This window comes from Mobula birostris, chromosome 12 (genome assembly GCF_030028105.1).
Source record: "Mobula birostris isolate sMobBir1 chromosome 12, sMobBir1.hap1, whole genome shotgun sequence".
Lineage (NCBI taxonomy): Eukaryota > Metazoa > Chordata > Chondrichthyes > Myliobatiformes > Myliobatidae > Mobula > Mobula birostris.
In genome coordinates, this window is record NC_092381.1 from 26841808 (window position 1) to 26864939 (window position 23132).

At 40.6% G+C, this 23132-nt stretch overlaps 1 protein-coding gene across 1 annotated transcript in view; it reads right to left on the reverse strand.

The window, feature by feature from the left end:
- The window catches only part of LOC140205806 (dihydropyrimidine dehydrogenase [NADP(+)]-like), a 927724-nt gene that overhangs the window by 793542 nt on the left and 111050 nt on the right, over positions 1 to 23132 (reverse strand). Inside the window, exon 2 of the mRNA XM_072273510.1 lies at positions 1214 to 1324. Coding sequence (XP_072129611.1) covers positions 1214 to 1324 — 111 coding nt within the window. The remainder of the gene's footprint in view (positions 1 to 1213; positions 1325 to 23132) is intronic.

Genomic DNA, 23132 nt, shown 5'->3' on the forward strand with positions numbered 1-23132 from the left:
GATATTGTGGGGATGGAACTGGACTCTCTGACGGTGGTGTCTGAAAAGAGGATGCTGTCCAAGTTGCATGCCATCTTGAACAATGTCTCCCATCCACTACATAATGTACTGGGTGGGCACAGGAGTACATTCAGCCAGAGACTCATTCCACCAAGATGCAACACAGAGCGTCATAGGAAGTCATTCCTGCCTGTGGCCATCAAACTGTACAACTCCTCCCTTGGAGGGTCAGACACCCTGAGCCAATAGGCTGGTCCTGGACTTATTTCCTGGCATAACTTACATATTACTATTTAACTATTTATGGTTTTAATACTATTATTTATGGTGCAACTGTAATGAAAACCAATTTCCCCCAGGATCAATAAAGTATGACTATGACTACTATAGATGTGGCTGCACTTGGGCACCAATTGAATAGATTTCTTCGACAGACTTACAGGTGAAATGTTGCCTCATCTGTGAGGACTGCTCGAGTCCCTGAATGATGGTGGGAAAGGAGGTTAAGGGGCAAATGTAGCATTCATCATCCTCACAGGGATAAATGGCAGAAGAGAAATCAATGGGGAGCGATGATTGGACAAGGGACTCATCTAGAAAGTGATCCCCATGGAAAGCAGAAGGGACAGTGTAGGGAAAGATATCCTCATTGATAGGATCCCATTAGAGTTGATGGAAGTTACAGAGAATGATGTGCTGGTTATGTCTTCTTCATCCCTTTACCTCTACTACCTATCACCTCCCAGCTTCTCACTTCACCACCCTCTGCCAGCCCTGTTCTCACCTATCATCTGCCAGCTTGTAGTCCGCCTCCCTCCATCTTATTCTAACTTCACCCACATCTCCCCCATTCATTTCTTGTCCTGATGAAGGATCTCAGCCTGAGACATTGACTGTTTATTCCCCTCCACGGATACTGCCTGACTTCCTGAGTCCTGTCAGCAATTTGTGTATGTTGTTCAAGACCTCCAGCAGCTGCAGAATCTCCTGTGTTTAAGACAGCAGAGTGGGACTAGCTGGAGTTGTTCTGAAAAAAAAAAATCACCAAAAGCTCTATGGGCCACGTGGATTTGTTGTGCATGATAAGTTTTCTGTGATCCTGTACCAAGCACATACATTGCCTTTGGCACACCAATACATACTCTCTATAATTTAGTATTTCAGCCATAATGCTGACTGAAACACAAGATTAGCCCCAGGAAGAAATACTTACAGAGCAGTTCTTTGCAGCGTTCCTTTTCCAGTGAGCTTTGTCTGTCTTGGTTGTTGCTGTCGATCGAAGGGAGGTACATGTCTTCACCCGTGGATTTAGCATCAGTAGATTCTATCATAAAAAAAACAAGTACATTGAGGTAACACCCTGTTTTTCAGACAGTTGAACTAGCAGTATAAATTAACTCTATTCCTCCAAGTTTGTTCTGACTTCATCGGGACGCTTGTGACTCAAATTCAAATCCATTGACATGTTTAGTGGATAGACGAGAAATACAGCTCATGTGCGAAGCAGCTACGATCATGTTGGAATGGTAGGTCAGGCTTGACGGGACACATAGCTCTCCTGATAATATCCATCAAACAGCTATCACCTTACAACCATCAGGCTCCTGAACCAGTGTGGATAATTTCACTCACCTCAATGCTAAACTGATTCTAAAATCTACAGAGTCACTTTCAAGGACTCTACAACTTATATACTCAGTATCAATTTTTAAAAATAATTTGCACAATTTGTCTTATTTTGCAATTAGTTGCCTGTCAGTCTTTGTTACTGAGAGTTCTCTATAAATTCCATTTTATTTCTTTATTTACCTGTAAACTCCTACAAGAAAAAGAATCTCAAGGTGGCATATAGTGACATATTATATATGTACATTGATAATAAATTTGTTTCAAAATTTGAATATTTTCCTGTGTACTTTTGCTGTTACTTTCTTGTGTTCTTGCATTCTTACTTTCCTCCCTTTTGCTATACAAAGCAGAAGGTAAATAGTCATTCAATTCTCCGGCACTGCTCCTCAAACCAGGAAGAATTGAAATTTCAGTCAGAGCTCCGTGACTTCAAGTTCACTCTTGTCTTTTAATAGTCTGGGATTAGAAGTTTATTGTCTTATTTTTCAGTCACGATAAGATTGACCTTGGGTGATGCAGTAGCCCTGTGGTGTGCAGAGTTTGTATGTGCTCCTGACAGCCCTGTGCATTTCCTCCCACATCCCAATGATGTTCTGGCAGGTAGGTTAAATAATCATTGTAAATTGCCTCCAGTGAGCAAGCACCAGAATCTAGGGCGCAGTTGCGTGATGAGGTGGTGAAGAGAATAAAGGGAGAATAACCTACAGGGGCAATTATTATGATTTTTTCATGAACCAGCATAGACTGAACAAGCATAAATAGCTGCCTCCCATCTTGTATGAAAATATGGAAATACATGAAGCATGGGCATTTCCCAAGGGACCCCACAAGCCAATATTCATGCAACAACGAATTTGGTGCACTCTAGAAAGTGTTTTGGATGTGCTTGGGCTTATGCAGGATGGAGGATGGTGGCTGGGAGGGCAGCCAGGAGAACACAGAGCCAAATGCAGCAATCTATTTTCTTATTCACTCATTCAATGTCCTTATGTTAAGATTGGTTGCATTAAGTATTTAAACTTTGTTAAGGTGAGTGATATAGCAAAAAGCGCATGTAAGAATAAATCAGAAAAATAAACAAAATTTTGTGAATGTGTTGGTGGCCTCTTTTTTTTTAACAAGCCAGAAAAAAAAAATCAAGCTTTATCAAGCTACTTGTGTAGATCAATATCCATAGCGTCAGGTTTGGCTCAATAGTGACATTCTTGCTTCCAAGTGAGAAGCTTGTGTCCATGATGAAGGGCTGTGATACTGGAAATTAAATTGAAGTCTCATCCAGTCCCCTCAATTGGACATAAAAGATCCCATGGTACCATTCATAAAGAAGCTCTTTCAGTGTCTGTACAGAACTAATCCTTCAAACCAATATGAATAAAACACATTATCTGGTCATGCACCTCTTTGTTGGAAAATTACTGTAAGTTTTCTATATCATTCTACAATTATAACCGTGGTTACATGTCCAAAAACTCTTCAGTGGTTGTTGAACACATTGATATAAAGAGATATATAAACGAAACTCTTTTCCAAAGGAGTCCCTAGGAGTCTGGGACAATAATGGAAGCAGTAGGAGATCAACTCCCACAATTTCAGAATGTGAATTACTTCAGAAACACAATCAGGAATAAGCAGCTTGTGGATAGAACATATGACACAGTACAGGCCCTTCAGCCCACAATGTTGTGCCAAGCTTTTAACCTAAAAGATCAATCAAATCCTTCCATCCTACATAGCCCTCCATTTTCTGTTCATCCATATACCTATCTAAGAATCTCTTAAATGTCCCTAATATTCTATTACCACCCCCAGCAATGCATTCCAATGTAATACCGCTCCCTGTATAAAAGAAACTATCCTTGACGTTCCCCTATACATTCCTCCAATCATCTTAAAATTATGCCCTCTTATATTATACAGACAAATTTTGTAGATGCTGGAAATCCAGAACAAAACACAGTAAGTTACTAGAGGAATTCAGCAGGCCAGGTAGCATCCATGGATCTTTGAAATTAACTGTTTTCCACCCTTTGTAGTGGTTTGCAAACAATTCAACTGTGGCAATCCAGCGGGCTCCTTCCTTCACCACACCCTAAAGACTGGTTCAAGACAGCAGCCCACCATCAGCATCAGGAAAGAGTGGAGAAGGAATATCAGCCTCAATGTTGCCCATTCCAGAGCATAAATAAACATTGACAAGAGGGATGTACAAGTAGCAAAATAATTATCTGGCTGAGATCCAAAGTTATTAACTGTAATAATAGCAGATCAAACAACATTCTGCAACAGGAAACTTGCACTTCCAAACCATTGATAGAAAATGATGTATTTTTAATTTCCTGTAGGCTCTAGACATACGAAATAGAAATAGAAAATAGCATTTGGTTCTTTCTGACTGTTGTAATGGTTGTAGGAATGTTATTTTTCTTGTAATTTAACATTCCCATGCTTGGTAACAATTTTATATCATTACTTACATACATGTAGTTGTTCAGTGAAATTTCAGTAATTTTGGAAAAGCTGATTCTATATGTATATAGAAGTTACACTGAAGCCTGTGTCACACCAATGACTGAACATGACATGCCTATAGGTTGCCTCTTATCATTGAAATATGTTGTAACACTCCAGTGAGCTAGATTTAGAATAAGACGCCAATGATTCTGTTTATTTCCGTTGTTTTCCTTAACCTTTTTCCCCCTTACAGTAGAATGAGTGGGTTACCGTTATTTTTTATTAATATGAACACACAATAAAATGCCTATAATTACAAGATTTATGCCTCATTCTTGACTTCCATATCACTTCTGTATCACCTCTGGATCAATACCACCAAATCCAAATGCTTTTGCTGCTGTTCAGCAAGATCCCGGTTGATATTTTATCTTATTGGCACTTCCCCACACAAACACCTTAAAATATCCAAAAAGCTATCAGTCTTTGTTTTGAATGTACTCAGTGAGACTTCTGCATTCTCTCTGCTTGGGGGCATACGCAACCCTCAAGGGGAAAGAATTCAAAATACTCATCATGCTCTGGGTGAAGAAATTTCTCTTCATCTCTGTCCTGAATAGCCAAATTTTTTTATATATGTCCTTGTTTTAGACATCACAGGAAATGGGAAGTGTCCTTCCTGCATCTACCTTATCAAGCCCTGAGGGCATTTTGTACCTCACCTCTCATTATTCTGAACTCTAAAGGATATTAGCCCAGTTTGTTTAATGTCTCTGTCTCGGACAAACACTGTTTCTCAGAAATCAATCCAGTGAACCTTCGTACTGATGGTAATTTTAATCTAATATACCAGGTGGGAAACTGATGGGATCTGTATTAGCCATCCACTTTACAGTCTGCCAATTTTAATTTCCATGGTAGTCAATGCAAAGCAAAATTAAATGGAGTACAAAGGAAGCAGTGAATCAGATGCCATCAGTTTCCCATCAGGCAAGTTAGATTAAACTTGACCCCACACTGATATAGGAATTGCACTATCACTATAATTCTCTTCCAGGAAATGAATGTCAAAAGAGTTTCAGTCAAGAATTTTGACTAGCATCTGTGGATATCCTAATTCAAGTGACAAATAACATATGGCTCATTTACTAAAGTGATTGATTAACATACAGTTACTGGAGCCAAGAGTTAGGGGTGCAAGGAAAACAAGGATTCTGAATTGCACCACGGGACACCAATGTATAAATATTTAACATGATATTCTGAAACTGCTATGCTATTTTATTGAAATGAAGTTCAAATGTTGTATTAATTAACAATGTACATTTTATTTGAACTCATTGTTTCTACTAGTTTCAAAAGAACAACTATTTTGAATAAATTCTCCTCTCTAATATATTGCCTCAGTTCTTCGTACCAGTAGAAATGGCTAAAATTTTAAAACAGGAAGTTCACCGATAGTATTCATGAAAAATAATAATTCATGTTTACAGATTTATATATTCAGTTTGACTCTTGTTCAAAAAACTGGTGGCCATAGTCCCAATTCTAAACATACCGAAATTAGGAAATAATTATACACTATTAACTAATTTAATATATGATCAAAACACACTTTTATTTTTAACTCAAAGTCCTCAAAAATGCTTTTACAAAAACAACCAACTAAAGAGGTCAAATGGAATATTAATTTTAATCATGTTTAAAAGAATGCTATTACAGATTACTGTATATCCTACTTATCCTATTGCTCTTACTGCCCGAGCATTTCCTTGTCACTGTAAAAATACTTAAGCAATTACTTCTGGGGGAAGTCTTCAATGTTGACAAATATTTTTTCTTCAAATAGACAGAAACACAGTACAAGCTGAAGTTTAGCTGACATACAAGTTGATACACCAGCAAAAGGTAATCAGAATCTTAATTTTAACAAAATATATAACACACAAGATCACAGAGCCTTGACATCATAACATTGTAGATAAGAAGATTAATATAATAAGCAAAATTATTTCAAAGCTGAAGATGGGATTTGAGAAAAGCACCAAACATTCCAAAAGCTTACTGCTTGGTGTTCCGCCAGCTACTCACTGATATTAAATGTTTTAACTTATTTGAAACAACTTTGAGACAACTTAAAATTTTGGGACTACCAATATCAAAGTGTCCGTATGACCATAAGATAGGGGAGTAGAATTAGGCCATTTGGCCCATCCAGTCTGCTCCACCACATTAGCATGGCTGATCCGTTTCCTTCTCAGCCCCAAACTCCAGCCTTCTTCCTGTACCCCTTCATGCCCTGACTCATCAAGAATTTATCAACCTCTGCTTTAAATATACCCAATGACTTACACCGCACAGAGGCCTGTGGCAATGAATTCCACAGATTCACAATTCTCTGGCTAAAGAAATTTGTCCTCATCAAATGCTCTTCATATGATAAGCCTTTCGATCCCAAGAACATTTTCGTGAACCTCCTTTGAATCCTCTCTAATGTCAACACATCCTTTCATAGATAAGGGGCCCTAAACTAAACTATTCACAATACTCCAAATGAGGCCTCACCAGTGCTTTATAAAGCCTCAAAATTACATCCTTGTTTTTATATTCTAGTCCTCTGGAAATGAATGCAAACTTTGCATTTAACCATTCCTACCACCGACTCAACCTGTAAATTAATTTTTTGGGAATCCTACACAAGGATGCCCCTTTGTACCTCAGAGTTTTGAATTTTCTTGCCATTTAGAAAATGGTCTACACTTTTATTTCTTCTACCAAGTACATGACCTTACTCTTCCCACAGAGCATCACTTCCACCTCATCTCTGCCTACTCTCCTAATCTAAATCCCTTTGCTGCCTCTTTGCTTTCTCAACACCACCTGCCCCTCCACCTATCTTCATACCATCCACAAGCTTGGCCACAAAGCCATCAATTTCGCCATCTAAATCATTGACATTTAACACAAAAAGAAGCAATCCCAACACAGATCCCTATGGAACACCACTAGTCACCAGAAGAGAAGCAGAAAAGGTTCCCTTTATTCCCACTCTTTGCCTCCTGCCAATCAGCCAATGCTCTATCCACGTTAGTATCTTTCTTGTAATACCATGGGCTCTTATATCGTTAAGCAGCTTCATATGTGGCACTTTGCCAAAGGACATCTGAAATTCCAAGTACACAACATCCATTCATTCTCCATTCTCTGTTATACATGTCATTTCTTCAAAGAATTCTTCAGATTTGTCAGACAAGATTTTCGCTTAAGCAAACTCTGCTGACTTCATCCTATTTTATCACATGCCTCCAAGTACCCCAAAACCCCATCCTTAACAATTGACTCCAACATCTACAAACCCCCCCCCTCCTGAGACCCAGCACCAACCCAATTTACTCAAACTACCTGCATATTGAAATCACCCATGACTATTAAAACATTGCCCTTTTGACACACATTTTTTAATCTTCCATTGTAATTTGTATCCTTCGTGCTTAATTTTGTAAGGAGGCCTGTGTATAATTCCCATCATGGTCTTTTTAAACTTGCAGTTTCTTAGCTCTACCCACAATGATTCTGCACCTTCCGACCCCATGTCACCTCTTTCTGAGGATTTGATTTCATCTTTTTGTTACCAACAGAGCTACCCCACCCCCTCTGCCTACCTGCCTGTCCTTGGATACACATTGTTTCACAATGTCAGATGCAAAATGACTCAAGTTTGTTGTGGGAAAGAGATCATAAACACCCAGGTCATTAGGCTGATCAACACCTGCAACCATTAACCCCTCGGCACCACACACACACCAACGCCACTACATACATCACCTAGCATCGCTCTTTGTATATACAATCACTCTAAGTACATTACAGTTACTTGTATATTGTTTTATACAATTCAATTTATATTTATATTTATTGTGGGGTTTTTTTTGTTTTTGTTATAGTGTTCTTTATGCTTAGTGTTTTTTATATGCTGCACTGGATCCAGAGTAACAATCATTCCATTCTCCTTTGCACTCTTATATGGAAGAATGGCATTAAGCAATCTTGAGTCTTGAATAAGTGACAGCATGAAAAACACAGGTTCTTTTCAGTTTCTTTTTAACATAATGAGAAAGTCCTACTGAATTGCAAGATTCTCTGAAATGTGGTAAGTTGTGAATTCAAATGTATTATGGAGTGAAAAAAACCGATTGCATCAGCATTGATGTTGCCTGTTTAAAAAATAAAGTAGCTTTAAATCTGAATAGTTATAAAAGAAATTATAATTTGGTATGCAAGTTAAACTGTCAAATATATTTTATGCTTTTTAAATATTAAGATTCATAATTTTTATGAAAAAAATGAAATAAATGCCAACTACAGAAAAAATGCAGCCGGATACAGCATAAATTATCCCATAAAATCTATCCTATAGCAGTTTTATTCAGAACATGATTCAGGAAATAATTACATAATTTTATTGGAAAGAATTGTCTTGGTGGGATCAAGAGCACAATGCTGAGATTTTGATTAAATGAATTACTTGAATGCAAGTACCACTATAAGCCATGTGACAGATTCACTCAAACTGCAAAGGCTTGCTGTAACTGTAAAGACGCTAGAATATTAAAAGGAACATAATTCCACATTAAAGATTTGCTCACCTATAAAAATGAACCACTGTATGAGCTACAAGAGGCACAGGGAGAAGAGTAGGCCAATAAGTTCAATCATCCACTGAATAAGATCACAGAGAGAGTGATAGAATACTACAGCACAGAAACAGGCCCTTCAGACTATCTAGTCCATGCTGAACTATAAATCTGTCTCATCCTGTTGACCAGCAACTCCAAACCACAACTGTATAAGCACTTATCCAAATTCTTCTTAAATGTTGAAATCGAAACTGAATTATCTGCTAGCAGCTCATTTCACAGTCTCACCACACTGGGAGTGAAGACACTAACCCCCCCCCCCCCCCCCCATGCTGCCCTTTAAACAGTTCAAATCTCCCTTCATTCACCTATGCTCTGGGAAACAATATCCAAACATTTAAAACTTTTCCCTATAACTCAAGCCCTCAAGTCCTGGCAACATCCTTGTAAATCTTCTCTGCACTCTTTCAATCTTATTGATCTCCTTCCCGTAGGTAGATGCCTAGGACTGCATCCATTATAAAACTTCAACATAACATTCCAACCGCTATACTCAATACTTAAGTTATGAAGGAGGATGTGTCAAAAGCTCTCTTTACAAGCGCACCACTAGGCCCACACTAGTAGGCGCTACAGGAGCCTCCGCTCCCGCACCAGCAGGCACAGGAAGAGCTTCTTCCCTGAGGTTGTGACACTGCTGAACCTCTCATCACAGCGCTAAGCAGTATTGCACCTATATCGTACTGTCTCAGTACCTTTATATTTGTGTGCTGTAGCACTTTTTCATTTGCAGTTATTTTGTAAATAACACTATGCTTTGCATTTCTGGTCAGATGCTAAATGCATTTCATTGGCTTTGTATCTGTACTCAGCACAATGACAATAAAGTTGAATCTAATCTAATCTAACTAGTCACAGGCCTCAAGTCAGAGAGTATCCCTGTGGCCATTCACCTGAATTACAGGTCAATTATACCTGTAATTGAGGGGAATAACTGCAGGGGTACTCTCCATTTGCTGCCTTGCCCCTTTCTCCTTCCTGACAGTTCCCAGTTACCTGCGTCCTGCACTCTGGGTGTAATTATCTCCCTGTGTTGCCTGTCAATCAACTCCTCAGCCTCCTAAATGATCTGGAGTTCATTTAGCTTCAGCTCCAGCTCCAGTTCCTTCACATGGTCTGTTAGAAGCTGCAGCTGGATGCACATCTTGCAAGTGTAGTCATCAGGGACAATGAAGGTCTTCCTGTCTTTGCACATCCTGCAAAAAGAGCATCCAGGTACTGTGCCTGGCATCCCCACTGCTCGAAGTGTGCAATATGAAAGAAAGATGAATAAAATGAAAAACAGTTCTCCATCTCTCTGAGCAAAAGCTTGAGCATTTCATTCTAACACTGGCCCACTCATACAACTGACACTCCACTTAAATCTTACTTCCTTTTATTGGACCTTCCCAAGCACCCAACTACACACACTCCAACATCTCCTGTGATGTATGGAGACTGTCTCAACAGCCAGCTCACGTAGTTTGAAATCTCTCTCTTGCTACATACACTCCAATGTCTTTAAGTTATATGTGGTCTGCAGAATGTCCTGACTGCTCCCTCTCACTTTTTGAAATCTCTCTTGTTACGCATACTAAAATGTCTCCAACACTTCAATATTTCAACCTCTATCTTTAGTTCATTAACCCAACCTGAAGACGAATCTTTTAAAAGCTAGTTATAATCTATCAGCTGTACCTCCTCCCATCCTAAACAACCACTACTTCCATCATCACTGTACCATCAACGTACTTCATAGTCATTACTCATCAAACTTATTTTGATCAGCTCATCCCAAAGTAATGAAGGGATTGACTTTATCTGCTGAGAAGGAGAAGGAAAATGTGACATTTGGCAGTACAAAGGGAGATCCTCTTTGCTGATGACACAAAGGTTGGGGCTGCTGTGGATAGTCGGGGGGGGGGGTTGTCAGAGGTTACAGCTTTACATCGATAGGATGCAGAACTGTGTTGAGAAGTGGCAGATGGATTTCAACCCAGGTAAGTGTGAAGTGGTTCATTTTGGTAGGTCCAATGTGAAGACAGAATATAAATGGTAAGACTCTTGGCAGCGTGGAGAATCTGAGAGATCTTGGGGTCTATGTCAATAGGACACTCAAGGCTGCTGCACAGGTTGACAGTGTTGTTAAGAAGGCGTATGGTGTGTTGGCTTTAATCAACTGTGGGATTGAGTTCAAGAGCTGTGAAGTAATGTTACAGCTATATAAGACCTTGGTCAGACCCCACTTGGAGTACTGTGTTCAGTTCTGGTCACCTCACTACAGGAAGGATGTGGGTACTACAGAGAGCGTGCTGAGGAGATTTACATGGATGTTGCCTGGATTGTAAGGTGTACCTCATGAGAATAGGTTGAGTGTGCTTTGCCTTTTCTCCTTGGCACGATAGAGGGTGAGAGGAGACCTGATAGAGGTGTACAAGATGATGAAGGACATTGATCGAGTGGATAGCCAGAGGTTTCTTCCTGGGGCTGAAATGGCTAACATGCAGGGGCATAGTTTTAAGGTGCTTGGAAATAGGTACTGAGGGGATGTCAGGGGTAAGTTTTTTTTTTTTTTTTTTTATTAAACACAGCGAGCGGTGGGTGCGTGGAATGTGGAATACACTGGAGTCAACAGTGGTGGTAGCAGATACACCAGGGTCTTTTAAGAGCGTCTTAGATAGGTACATGAAGCTTTGAAAAATAGAGGGTTATGCTCGAGGGAAATTCTAGGCATTCTCTAGAGTAGGTTACACAGTTGGCACAACATTATGGGCCAAAGGACCTGTAATGTGCTGTAAATTGCAATCTTCTATGAACGTGCTGCTAGGTTGCATCTTGCAGCCTTGAGGTTACAAGAGAACCCCTCTGCTTTCACCTCAGAGCTCACACACAGTGTCAATGGATGTCCAAATGCAGCAAGAATCTTGGCATCATTCAGATTTAGAATGACAAGTGTCCAGTTAACATTGCACCATCTTACTGCCTAGTACTGATGACCCTCCATTAAGTGAAAGTCTCACAAAGTCTTCTCATTTCTCCTCGATATTCAAAAGTGTTCTCATTGCATATTCTCTAATAACACAGGTTGCTGCTAATATTTCAATTCCTTTAAGATAGATGCCAATTTACACATCTTTGCTTCCCAATATTATTTCACTTTCCAATATAATTAGTCATCTATTGTATCTGGGTAGTTTGCAACCTGATGGCACGAACACTCGATTTTTTCCAATTTCTGGTAATTTCTTCCCCTTCCCTCTTTTTTTGAATTCTGGCTCCCTTCTTACCACTTCTCCTCTCCTCACCTGCTCATCACTGGTGCCCCTCCGCCTTCCCTTTCTCCCATGCTCCACTCTCCTCTCAGCTTCCTTCTTCAGCCCTTTATCTTTTCCACCCATCAACATCCTAAGCTTCTCTCTTCATCCCCCTACCCCACTCACCTTCCCCCTCATCTGGCTTCACATCATCTTCCATCTTGTTTGCCTTCCCCTTCCCCCCACTTTCATATTCTGGCTTCTTCCCCGTCCTGATGAAGGGTCTCAGCCCAAAATATCAACTCTGCATTCCTCTCCATTGAAGCTGCTTGACCTGCTAAATTCATCCAGCATTTTGTGTGTATTCCCTTGGATTTCCAGCCTCTGCAGAATCTTTTGTGTTTATGGTTTAAGAGAAGTTCTATACAGCTACAAAGACACTGAACAATTTATATTTAATTGGCATAAATCAATGCCTTGTAATACCAAGCCCATGACCCAGTCAGCCTGAAAAATCCAACATTGTCTACCTCATTACATCTCAACAATGGTTGCTTTCCAAATAGTGAAAACCTACGAACTTTACCACCTGAAATAACACAGGTTGCTGCTAATATTTCAGTTCCTTTAAGATAGATTCCAATTTACACATCTTTGCTTCCCAATATTATTTCACTTTCCAATATAATTAGTCATCAATTGTATCGAGGCTGCATCCAGCACTAAAGTCCTGGAATTCCAGAACTTGGGAGAAGAAGTTTGCCTCTAGCTATCCTAACTGGTAAATAAGGATGATTAGTAAATGCTTACTTTCCACTAATACCATATGCACAAGTGATAACCACTGATGGGAAGACAAATCCCTAAAGTAACACAATTCCTACTTTGCAATCCCTCTGTTACTGATCTTTTATCAAGTTCCAATTGACATGAACCTTGAAAGCAAGAATCAAAAAAAAACTAACAAACTAAATATTGTTAAGTAACAAAGACAAAAATCACACAATAGCTAATCTGGCTTTTCCACCCAGGAGAAAAGTGGGTAAATTATATCTCTGAGATTCCTCTCTAATAGCTTTCCTACTACTGATGAGAGGCTAACCGGCCTATAATTTCAGGGACTTTTGAACAACAGGAAAACACTGACTCTCAACAGTCCTCCGGGACCTTGTCTGCTGTTAGTGAGGATGCAAAGATTTCTGACAAGGTCCCAGCAATCTTCTCTCTTGCCTCTTTCAATAACCTATGATGTATTCCATCAGACTCAGGGAACTTATTCACCTTGATACCCTTTTAAAAAAGAAACAGCATTACTTCCTTCTTGTTCTCAAAATGCCCCAGCACATTAGCACACTCCTCACTAACTTTCATGTCTTTCTCCTTGGTGAATATTGACTCAATGTACGCACCTTGTACTTCATCCACATTCTTTGACTCCAAGCATAAGACATTTCCTTTATTCTTCAGATGCACATTATCATTCAGCTCTTTCGAGCATTGAGATCCACAGTATTCTGTCACTATTCTCTCTGGTCACATCCTGCTTCTTCAGTTTCATCTGGTCCTTAGTGGATCCCTCAGTCTTCAAGACGCCAAAGTTTTTTTACCATTAACTGTGATTTTGTAATCAGCACATTGTCAGGTCTGTACTTTCATCCTTCTTTTCAATGTTCCCAGGCTGCAAAATAACTTCCAGCAGATTGAGTGCTGATCTCCCCATTAAGAAGTGTAGGGAATGCTGCTGCAAATTAGTATCGGTGAAGTTCAGCTAGTGTGGGTAGGATTCTTGGAATTTCTCCTGGTTTCTTGTCCATTAATAGGGAAACATTGTGACTAGTGCTTGCAAGAATCCTTGTAAGGGGACTCATGTATGCATATGATGTCATGTGTGATGCCAAGCAGAGCTGCAGGACAGATGATGCTAATAAGAGAGATAACGGAAGACAATGGAGAAACATTCAACATGCTAATAAGAGAGATTAATGAGAAAGAAACACAATTCTGATGTCGGCATCTGCGACAGACCGTTTGCTTTGAACCTGAACTGTTTGAAGTTTGATGGACAGGTGATACCCCAGCAGGGGGATAAAAATAGCAGGTTTGCTAAGGCACGGGACACACACGCCACGAGACCCTGGAAAGAGCAGTGTCCCCTACAAGGTGGTGGGAGTTTGGAGGATCAGTTCGCGGGAATCGGTCAGAGGCTCACAGGGTGTAAAGGTACGATCGGTGGGAACCTGGTGTGTGTCCGTCCTTGCCTGGGTGCCGGGTTCACAATGGAAGAACGATCGCATCCGGAACGGAGGGGTCACAGTCGGTGACCACAGCTGGATCAGAAGGCATCGAAAAGGTTTGCCTGAAACCAACTGCATCTCTCACTCTCTCTCTCCCCAATGGTACAACAGCAATTACTTTGAACTGCACTAGACTGAACTGAACTCTGCTTCACTTAAGACTGATCATTTTACCCCTAGACTGCGATAGAGCTTGGTTGATTTCTATTACCCTATTTCTGTGTACATGTGTATACTATCATTACTAACCTGTTACATTTACATCCTTGCGATTAGGGTACTGTATTACTTATTTCTTTAATAAAACTTTATTAGTTCCTAGTATTCACAGACTCCAACACATGTTCCATTTCTGCTGGTTTGGCAACCCAGTTACGGGGTACGTAACAATGAAAATTATGCACATGCAACACCAGGACACACTTGCAAGCTTCCCCCATGAAGCACTCAATTCCTGAGTCAATGTAACACTTAATTTTACCTTATGTTACAGGTTAAAAATACAAAAATAGCATCAATAAACATTTCCCAAAATGTGCCACATTAAAAGGATACTTTGCAATGAGTGTATCTTGGATTTCCCTGAAGATACATCATCAGTTGGTGAACTAAGAGCAGAAAGGAAACTACTTTGAAGGAATGTGACAATGAAGAAGCTAACACTGTGATTTTAGCTCCAACATAACTAGGTTAGAAGGAATTCTAACCCAGTTAACATTTCCATTTGCTTTTGAATTGAGCAAAATTGAAAAAAAATAAATCTACACTGTATCAAACTATAAATGTTTTCCACTGCATCTAGAATTAAAAACTAAAGGCCCGAAAGCAATGGAGCACAAAAATTATTATAAAAACACTATGCCTAATATTTCCATGGTGGTCACATGCCAGCTGTTATAAACCTCAATGCCCACAGCCCTTTGCTAAGATATGGGGGGAGCTGGATGGGTGGGAAATATGTTCAAGACTAGTGAACTGGCTGTTTTGTAGTGAAGCATCATTAGTAATCAGACGGGAAGAGATATGCATCCCCTATTTGTGGACTGTGGGTGTGCAGAAAGCTGAAAGGATCTGTGTTGCAGTTCGTCTCGAGCAGCTGCGTGACAGAGGACTCTCCAATCTACGGACTCTTCCCAGGGACACACACAGAGATTGACATCAATTGCCACTGGCAGGCTGTTAACTGAGTGAAAATTTCACTTTGGTCTGCCTAAAACTTTCTGGTCTGCCAGCACATCGAGATGTCCATGGAGGGATGCTGCCAACCGGCACACTTCAAGTTGCAGGAGTAGGTGCTGAGGGACACACCAATACTGGGTGCTGCTACCACAAGGGCTCAGTGAGGAAAGACCGTAGCGTAGGGTTTTCCTGCAACTTGGGGAGGAGAGGATGCATTGAGGGAGGAGGCCCCTCAATTATTGCAATAGTATAACATCCCCAGCCACCACAGGAGTGGCAACGGTGCTATTGATTGATGTGTAGGAATGTAGTACTGGAAGCATTATTAGAATGTAAAGAATGAAAAGGTAATGCAGTGTTTATTTTGAATTTTTTATTATGAATGGTTTATTTTATTTAAAAAATGTCTGCTATTTCAAAAAACATGCTCCCCCTTTGTACCTTTCCCACTCACAGGGGTCCACTGTCACCCTCTTACCTATTTTGTTTCTCCCTTGGTTCACTTTTCTTATACCCTCCCCCATCTAGTTTTTTCTGTCCTTCATCCCTCTCTTTTCTGGTTCCACCTATCACCCACCAGCCTGTCTTTACACTCCCCTTCCTCTCTCCGACTCAGCTCAGTCTGCTTTTCTTCTTGTGATTCTACCCATCAGTCACCAGCTCTATCTGAGCACTCCTTACCCTCTACTCTAATTGGCTCCATCTGCTCATCTTCCTCCATTACCTGGTACCATCTATCATCTACCAACCTCTGTCTCACCCCTCCCACTGACTTTGTTACATTGGCTACCGTCCCTCTCAGTCCTGATGCAGACAATGGCAGCCCAAAATGAAGACAACCAGTTCTTCTCTGCAGAAGCCACTTGATCCACATCATTCTTCCATTAGTTTATTTTTTTTTTGCTCCAGATTCTATCTTCCACATAAACTGGGTCAGAGAGATCTGAGACTCCATTAAGGCTTTGGAAGAATCACAAACATTGTAGGACTCATTCAGATGGACGGGGAGGTGGGGATGTGGTGGAGATCAAGGTCAATTAGGTTAGGGTCATCAGCCGCGTGGGTTAAAAAAGGTAATAATGAAATTAAATTTTGTCCCAATCGGAATCTGAAGTACTGAAAAATAGTTCTCCCAGTGTGCCAAATGATGGCTAATACCAAGACAGTTTGGTCTAGTTTCACATACGATTGTGTAAAAGAAAAGTATCTTCATTAATGATATAATGTGATGCTGCTAAGAATCCATCCACTCGCAAACAGTAAGCTACTATTGCCACATTTCTCTTTATGGGAAGTAATCCCGTGATGTTGAAATAAACTGCTATACAGTCTAATTTGTCTGCAAAATAAATGCTCCCAAGTTAATAAAAGATTATTTTTCATTATGATAATTATTGGCCCACTGTTAATTGAAATGGTGCTAAAGTTAATGCAACCAATTATCAAAATTTTGATATTTGGTACATAGTGATTTTGTGGTGTTCAGTTTTTGCAAATTGCAAGCTGTTCAACACAATAAGCTCTGAGAAACAATGGTGTTTTTACAAGTATAATCAAAAGCTACATAGATAGGCGCCAGCACAGCAATTTCTAGAAATTCAGTTTTGCATCCTCCTCCTCCCTTTATGCTAGTATTGAAATGAAAAACTCATCAATTCTTCGCTCATTCTCCTACGCTCCAGACTTCTTTTCAGGTGTTCTGCATCGCAACAGAATCATATCCCTGCTGATCAACTTCTTTGCCTTGACACACAGGCACTTTACTGTGGCACTCATTTTTTTTTGGGCCGAGACCAACTACTGCTCACACATTTGGATTGTGAAGAGTCACTCATGCCGTGTGGAGGTACATTGTGTGAAGGCACTCTCTGCTTGGAAGTAAACGCTTCCAACCTTCTTCATAGATTAGTGGAAAGAGAAAAAGTAATTGGTGCAGAATATTCAGAAGGTGTGCCAAGGGTTTTGAGTGAAACAAATTTGAGGAAGTCTCGACTCAGCATGGGTCCATGAAGAAAATTATCCATGCTCTGCAGGAAAACTGGCTGGATATCATAAAGTGTAAACTATATCTTAAAACTATACAATTTACACAGCCATATAGTAGTTGTACTTATAAGAGCTCCAAAACATACCACCATATCCATGACTTGAAATACATGCTAGATAATTGTCAATTATGCACATCCTGTGATACTCACTATATATCCTGCATAGAATGCAGATTTTTAACACAGTGTGATTCTGTTCCTATGAAAACATGAATTGCAATTGAAAATTGGGGACACATTGCAGGCAGCGAGAAGTCTGACACTTTCCTTCAGAGTTCTATATGTGTATGGTATAATAACACATGGTGGAATCAATGGTTGTGATTGATGTATACAGAGGCATAACATGCATACGGCTGAATGACAATAAACTTGAATTTGGAGTTTAAAGGCATGCCATGTATGCCTATATGTCCCATTTGCAATTTGCATTGATCCATATAATGCCAATTTTAATGAGGGGTTCTGTTGATAGCAACCTTTAATACAAATGAGAAGCAGTCTTCAAAACAAAAACCTGTTCCTATGTAACCTACAAGCAGTAATCCAACAGACCACCATTGTCTGTTTGATTACAGGTTATCAGTTCACACAGGGAGATCAATTAACGGATATACTTTGGAAACTGTCAAGACAATCTCTTCCACTGGCACTTGAAGAGATTTTATTAAACCGTGTAACATCTATCCATAAACTAAAGGCATGGAAACAACTCATTGGGCATTCAGGTTTTGCACTACTGCAGAGGAGGACAATAAGTTAATGCTTATGTTAATCAGTTTGCATTGAGACTTCAAGAATGAGATCAGAGAAAGGATAAAGTAGGCATCTGTGTTCTGTCAGTTAATATTCTGGGTGATTGTATATCCATATATCCACCTCTCAATTGTGTGATAAAAGAATACATTTTGAGTGCCAAGGGTTTTGGACAATCCAGGGGCGTTTGAGTATTAAAAAGCTGCCTTGTCAGTTAAGAGGTATTCCCATTCTAAGTATGCAGTTCTTCAGAGCTACATGTCTATGACCATGAATCTTCGTAGAATGCACATTTAGAGTAAATATCCTAACTATAGCTAACAAAACACTCTTTATATACCTAGCATTACCTTTCTGGTTACAGGGGTTAAAAACCTGACATAATTCAAGATATTTTTGAGATACTGTACTTCCAAAAGGACTTTGTTCTGGAACACCTGCTGGCTGTGCTTCTATACATGGTTTCCACCTGACTTGTTCAAACTCACTACACAAGTATGATCCATACCATATGTGGCCCACTCATAGAAGTAGACTGCTTCAGATTTACTTAAAGGGAACCTGCCTTCTCCAATATTGGGAACACAAAGAAGAGAGAACTTGTTAACAAATGCACTTCCTCAACTTCCCTAGTTTGGTGTGACCCTTATCACCACCATCAACCTTCATTCCTACCTGTTCCCCTCCCCCAATGAATCTGACAATCCACCTTGATGGTACTCCTTATTAATCAATCTATCACCTTCTCTGTTGACCATAAAATACACCCAACTATTGATTGTAACTCCAGTACCCTTACAACCCTTCCCCAACAACAAAACCTTTATAGCAACACATACACACCACAAAAGCACTAAAAAGCTGTGTAAATTAAGTCCATGTAATAAAATATAAGTATGCAGCACAATTACTGAATTGAATTGACTATTACTTACATCCTTCATATACATGAGTAAAAATCTTTACGTTACATCTCCATCCAAATGTAATATGTGCAATTTATACCAATTTGTGATAATTAGTATGTCCAACAGGACAGTCAATATAACATAGAAATACAGTTGTATCAGCATGAATTAATCAGTCTGATGGCCTGGTGGAAGAAACTGTCCTGGAGTCTATTGGTCCCAGCTTTGATACCATTTCCGGGATGGTAGCAGCTAGAACAGTTTGTGGTTGGGATGACTTGGGTCTCCAATGATCCTTCGGGCCCTTTTTACGCACCTGTCTTTGTAAATGCCTGAATAGTAAGAAGTTCACAAGGGCAGATGCACTGGGCTGTCCGCGCCACTTTCTTCAGAGTCCTGTGATTGAGGGAAGTACAGTTTCCATACCAGGCAGTGATGCAGCCAGTCAGGATCCTATCAATTGTGCCCATGTAGAAAGTTCTTAAGAATTTGGGGGGCCATACCAAACTTCTTCAACTGTCTGAGGTGAAAAAGACGCTGTTGTGCTTTTTTTCATCACACAGCCGATAAGTACAGACCACGTGTGATCCTCAGTGATGTGCATGGCGGGGAACTTAAAATTGGTCACCATTAACATCACAGACAAACTTTTAGCCACAGTTCACATGTCCTTGAGCTCAGAATGGAAAATATTTCATGCATCAACATCCACTAACATCCTGAGAAGAGAATCCCAAAGATTTATTGCCTTCTGAGTGGCAGAATTTCTCATCCCAGTCCTGGTGTGCACTACCTTATAAGACATAAGATCATAAGATATAGGAGTAGAATTAGGCCATTGGGCCCATTGCGTCTTCTCTACCACTTCATCATGGCTGATCCAATTTCCCTCTCAGCCCTAATCCCCTACCTTCTCTCTCCCACCGTATCCCTTTATCCCTGACAAATCAAGAATTGATGTACCTCTTCACTAAATATAAAGACCTGACCTCTACTGCTGCCTGTAGCAAAGAATTCCACAGATTTATCACTCCTTGGCTAAAGAAATTCCTTCTCATCTCAATTCTAAAAGGACTCCCTTCTATTGAGACTGTGTCCTCTGGTCTTCGACTCTCTTTCACCATAGGAAACATCCCCTCCACATCCACTCTATCACACCCTTTCACCATTTGATAGGTTTCAATGAGGTTACCCCTCATTCTTCTGAATTCAGGGAATACAGGCCCAGAGCCATCAGACACTCTTCATATGACAAGTTTTTCAATCCTTGAATCATTTTTGTGAAGCTCTTTTGCACCATCTCCAGTTTTAGCACATCCTTTCCAAGATAAGGGACCCAAACCTGCTCACAATACTCAAAGTGAGGCCTCACTAGTGCTTTATGAAGTCTCAACATTACATCCTTGCTTTTGTATTCCAGTCCTCTTGAAGTGAAAGCTAACATTTCATTTGCCTGCCTCACCATAGACTCAACCTGCAAATTAACCTTTTGGGAATCCTACCAAGTCCCTTTGCATCTCAGATTTTTAAAATTTTCTCTCCATTTAGAAAATAGTCAACCCTTTCATTTCTTCTATAAAAGTGCATGACCATACACTTCCCAACACTGTATTCCATCTGCTTTTCTGCCCATTCACCTTGTCTAAGTCCTTCAGTAGCCTCTCTACTTCCTCAAAACTACCTGCTCCTCCACCTATCTTCATATTGTCTGCAAACTGTGTGACAAAACCATCAATTCCATTATCAAAATCATTGACGTATAACGTAAAAAGAATCGGTCCCAACACCAGTAGTCACCGGCAGCCAAGCAGAAAAGGCCCCTTTATTCCCACTCCTTGCCTATCAGCCACTGCTTTATCCATGCTAGAATCTTTCCTGTAATACCATAGGCTTGTAGCTTGTTAAGTAGCCTCATGTATGGTAACTTGTCAAAGGCAAAGGTTGAGTCAATCATTTAATATGATCCTTGTACCTGAGGGCTTGGGAGTCAATAAAATATATTCTGGAATACATTTTAATAGTTGTTAATAAATTTGTCGTAATATGTCATAAGGGAACTGGAGCTGCAGCTCGATGACCTTCGTCTGGTCAGGGAGAGTGAGGAGTTGATAGAGAGGAGTTACAGGCAGGTGGTCACACCGGGGCCACAGGAGGCAGACCAGTGGGTCATGGTTAGGAGGGGGAAGGGGAAGAGTAAGAGTCAGGTAATAGAGAGTACCCCGGTGGCTGTGCCCCTTGACAATAGGTACTCCTGTTTGAGTACTGTTGGGGGGGACAGCTTACCTGGGGGAAGCGACAGTGGCCGTGCCTCCGGCACAAAGTCCGGCCCTGTAGCTCAGAAGGGTAGGGAAAGGAAGAGGAGGGCAGTTGTAATAGGGGACTCGATAGTAAGGGGGTCAGATAGGTGATTCTGTGGACGCAGTCCAGAGACCCGGATGGTAGTTTGCCTCCCTGGTGCCAGGGTCCGGGATATTTCTGATTGTGTCCAAGATATCCTGAAGTGGGAGGGTGAGGAGGCAGAGGTCGTGGTACATATAGGTACCAATGACATAGGAAGGAAAAGGGAAGAGGTCCTGAAAGGAGAATACAGGGAGCTAGGAAGGGAGTTGAGAAAAAGGACCGCAAAGGTAGTAATCTCAGGATTACTGCCTGTGCCATGCAACAGTGAGAGTAGGAATGCAATGAGGTGGAGGATAAATGCGTGGCTGAGGGATTGGAGCAGGGAGCAGGGATTCAAGTTTTTGGATCATTGGGACCTCTTTTGGCGCAGGCGTGACCTGTACAAAAAGGACGGGTTACACTTGAATCCTAGGGGGACCAATATCCTGGCAGGGAGATCAGCGAGGGCTACTGAGGTGACTTTAAACTAGAATGGTTGGGGGGTGGGAATCAAATTAAAGAGGCTAGGCGAGAGGAGGTTAGTTCACAACAAGGGGATGGGAACCAGTGCAGAGAGACAGAGGGGTGTAAAATGAGGGTAGAAGCAAAAAGTAGTAAGGTGAAAAGTAAAAGTGGCAGGCCAACAAATCCAGGGCAAGTATCAAAAAGGGCCAATTTTCAACATAATTGTATAAGGGCTAAGAGAGTTGTAAAAGCGCACCTGAAGGCTTTGTGTGTCAATGCAAGGAGCATTCCTAACAAGGTGGATGAATTAAAAGTGCAGATTGTTATTAATGAATATGATATAGTTGGGATCACAGAGACATGGTTCCAGGGTGACCAAGGATGGGAGCTCAACATTCAGGGATATTCAATATTCAGGAGGGATAGACATGAAAGAAAAGGAGGTAGGGTGGCATTGCTGGTTAGAGAGGAGATTAACGCAATAGAAAAGAAGGACATAAGCCGGGAGGATGTGGAATCGATATGAGTAGAGCTGTATAACACTAAGGGGCAGAAAACGCTGGTGGGAGTTGTGTACAGGCCACCTAACAGTAGTAGTGAGGTTGGGAATGGTATTAAACAGGAAATTAGAAATGTGTGCAACAAAGGAACAGCAGTTATAATGGGTGACTTCAATCTACATGTAGATTGGGTGAACCAAATTGGTAAGGGCGCTGAGGAAGAGGATTTCTTGGAATGTATGCGGGATGGTTTTTTGAACCACCATGTCGAGGAGCCAACTAGACAGCAGGCTATTCTAGACTGGGTATTGAGCAATGAGGAAGGGTTAATTAGCAATCTTGTCGTGAGAGGCCCCTTGGGTAAGAGTGACCATAATATGGTGGAATTCTTCATTAAGATGGAGAGTGACATAGTTAATTCAGAAACAAAGGTTCTGAACTTAAAGAAGGGTAACTTTGAAGGTATGAGACGTGAATTAGCTAAGATAGACTAGCAAATGACACTTAAAGGGTTGACGGTGGATATGCAATGGCAAGCATTTAAAGATCGCATGGATGAACTGCAACAATTGTTCATCCCAGTTTGGCAAAAG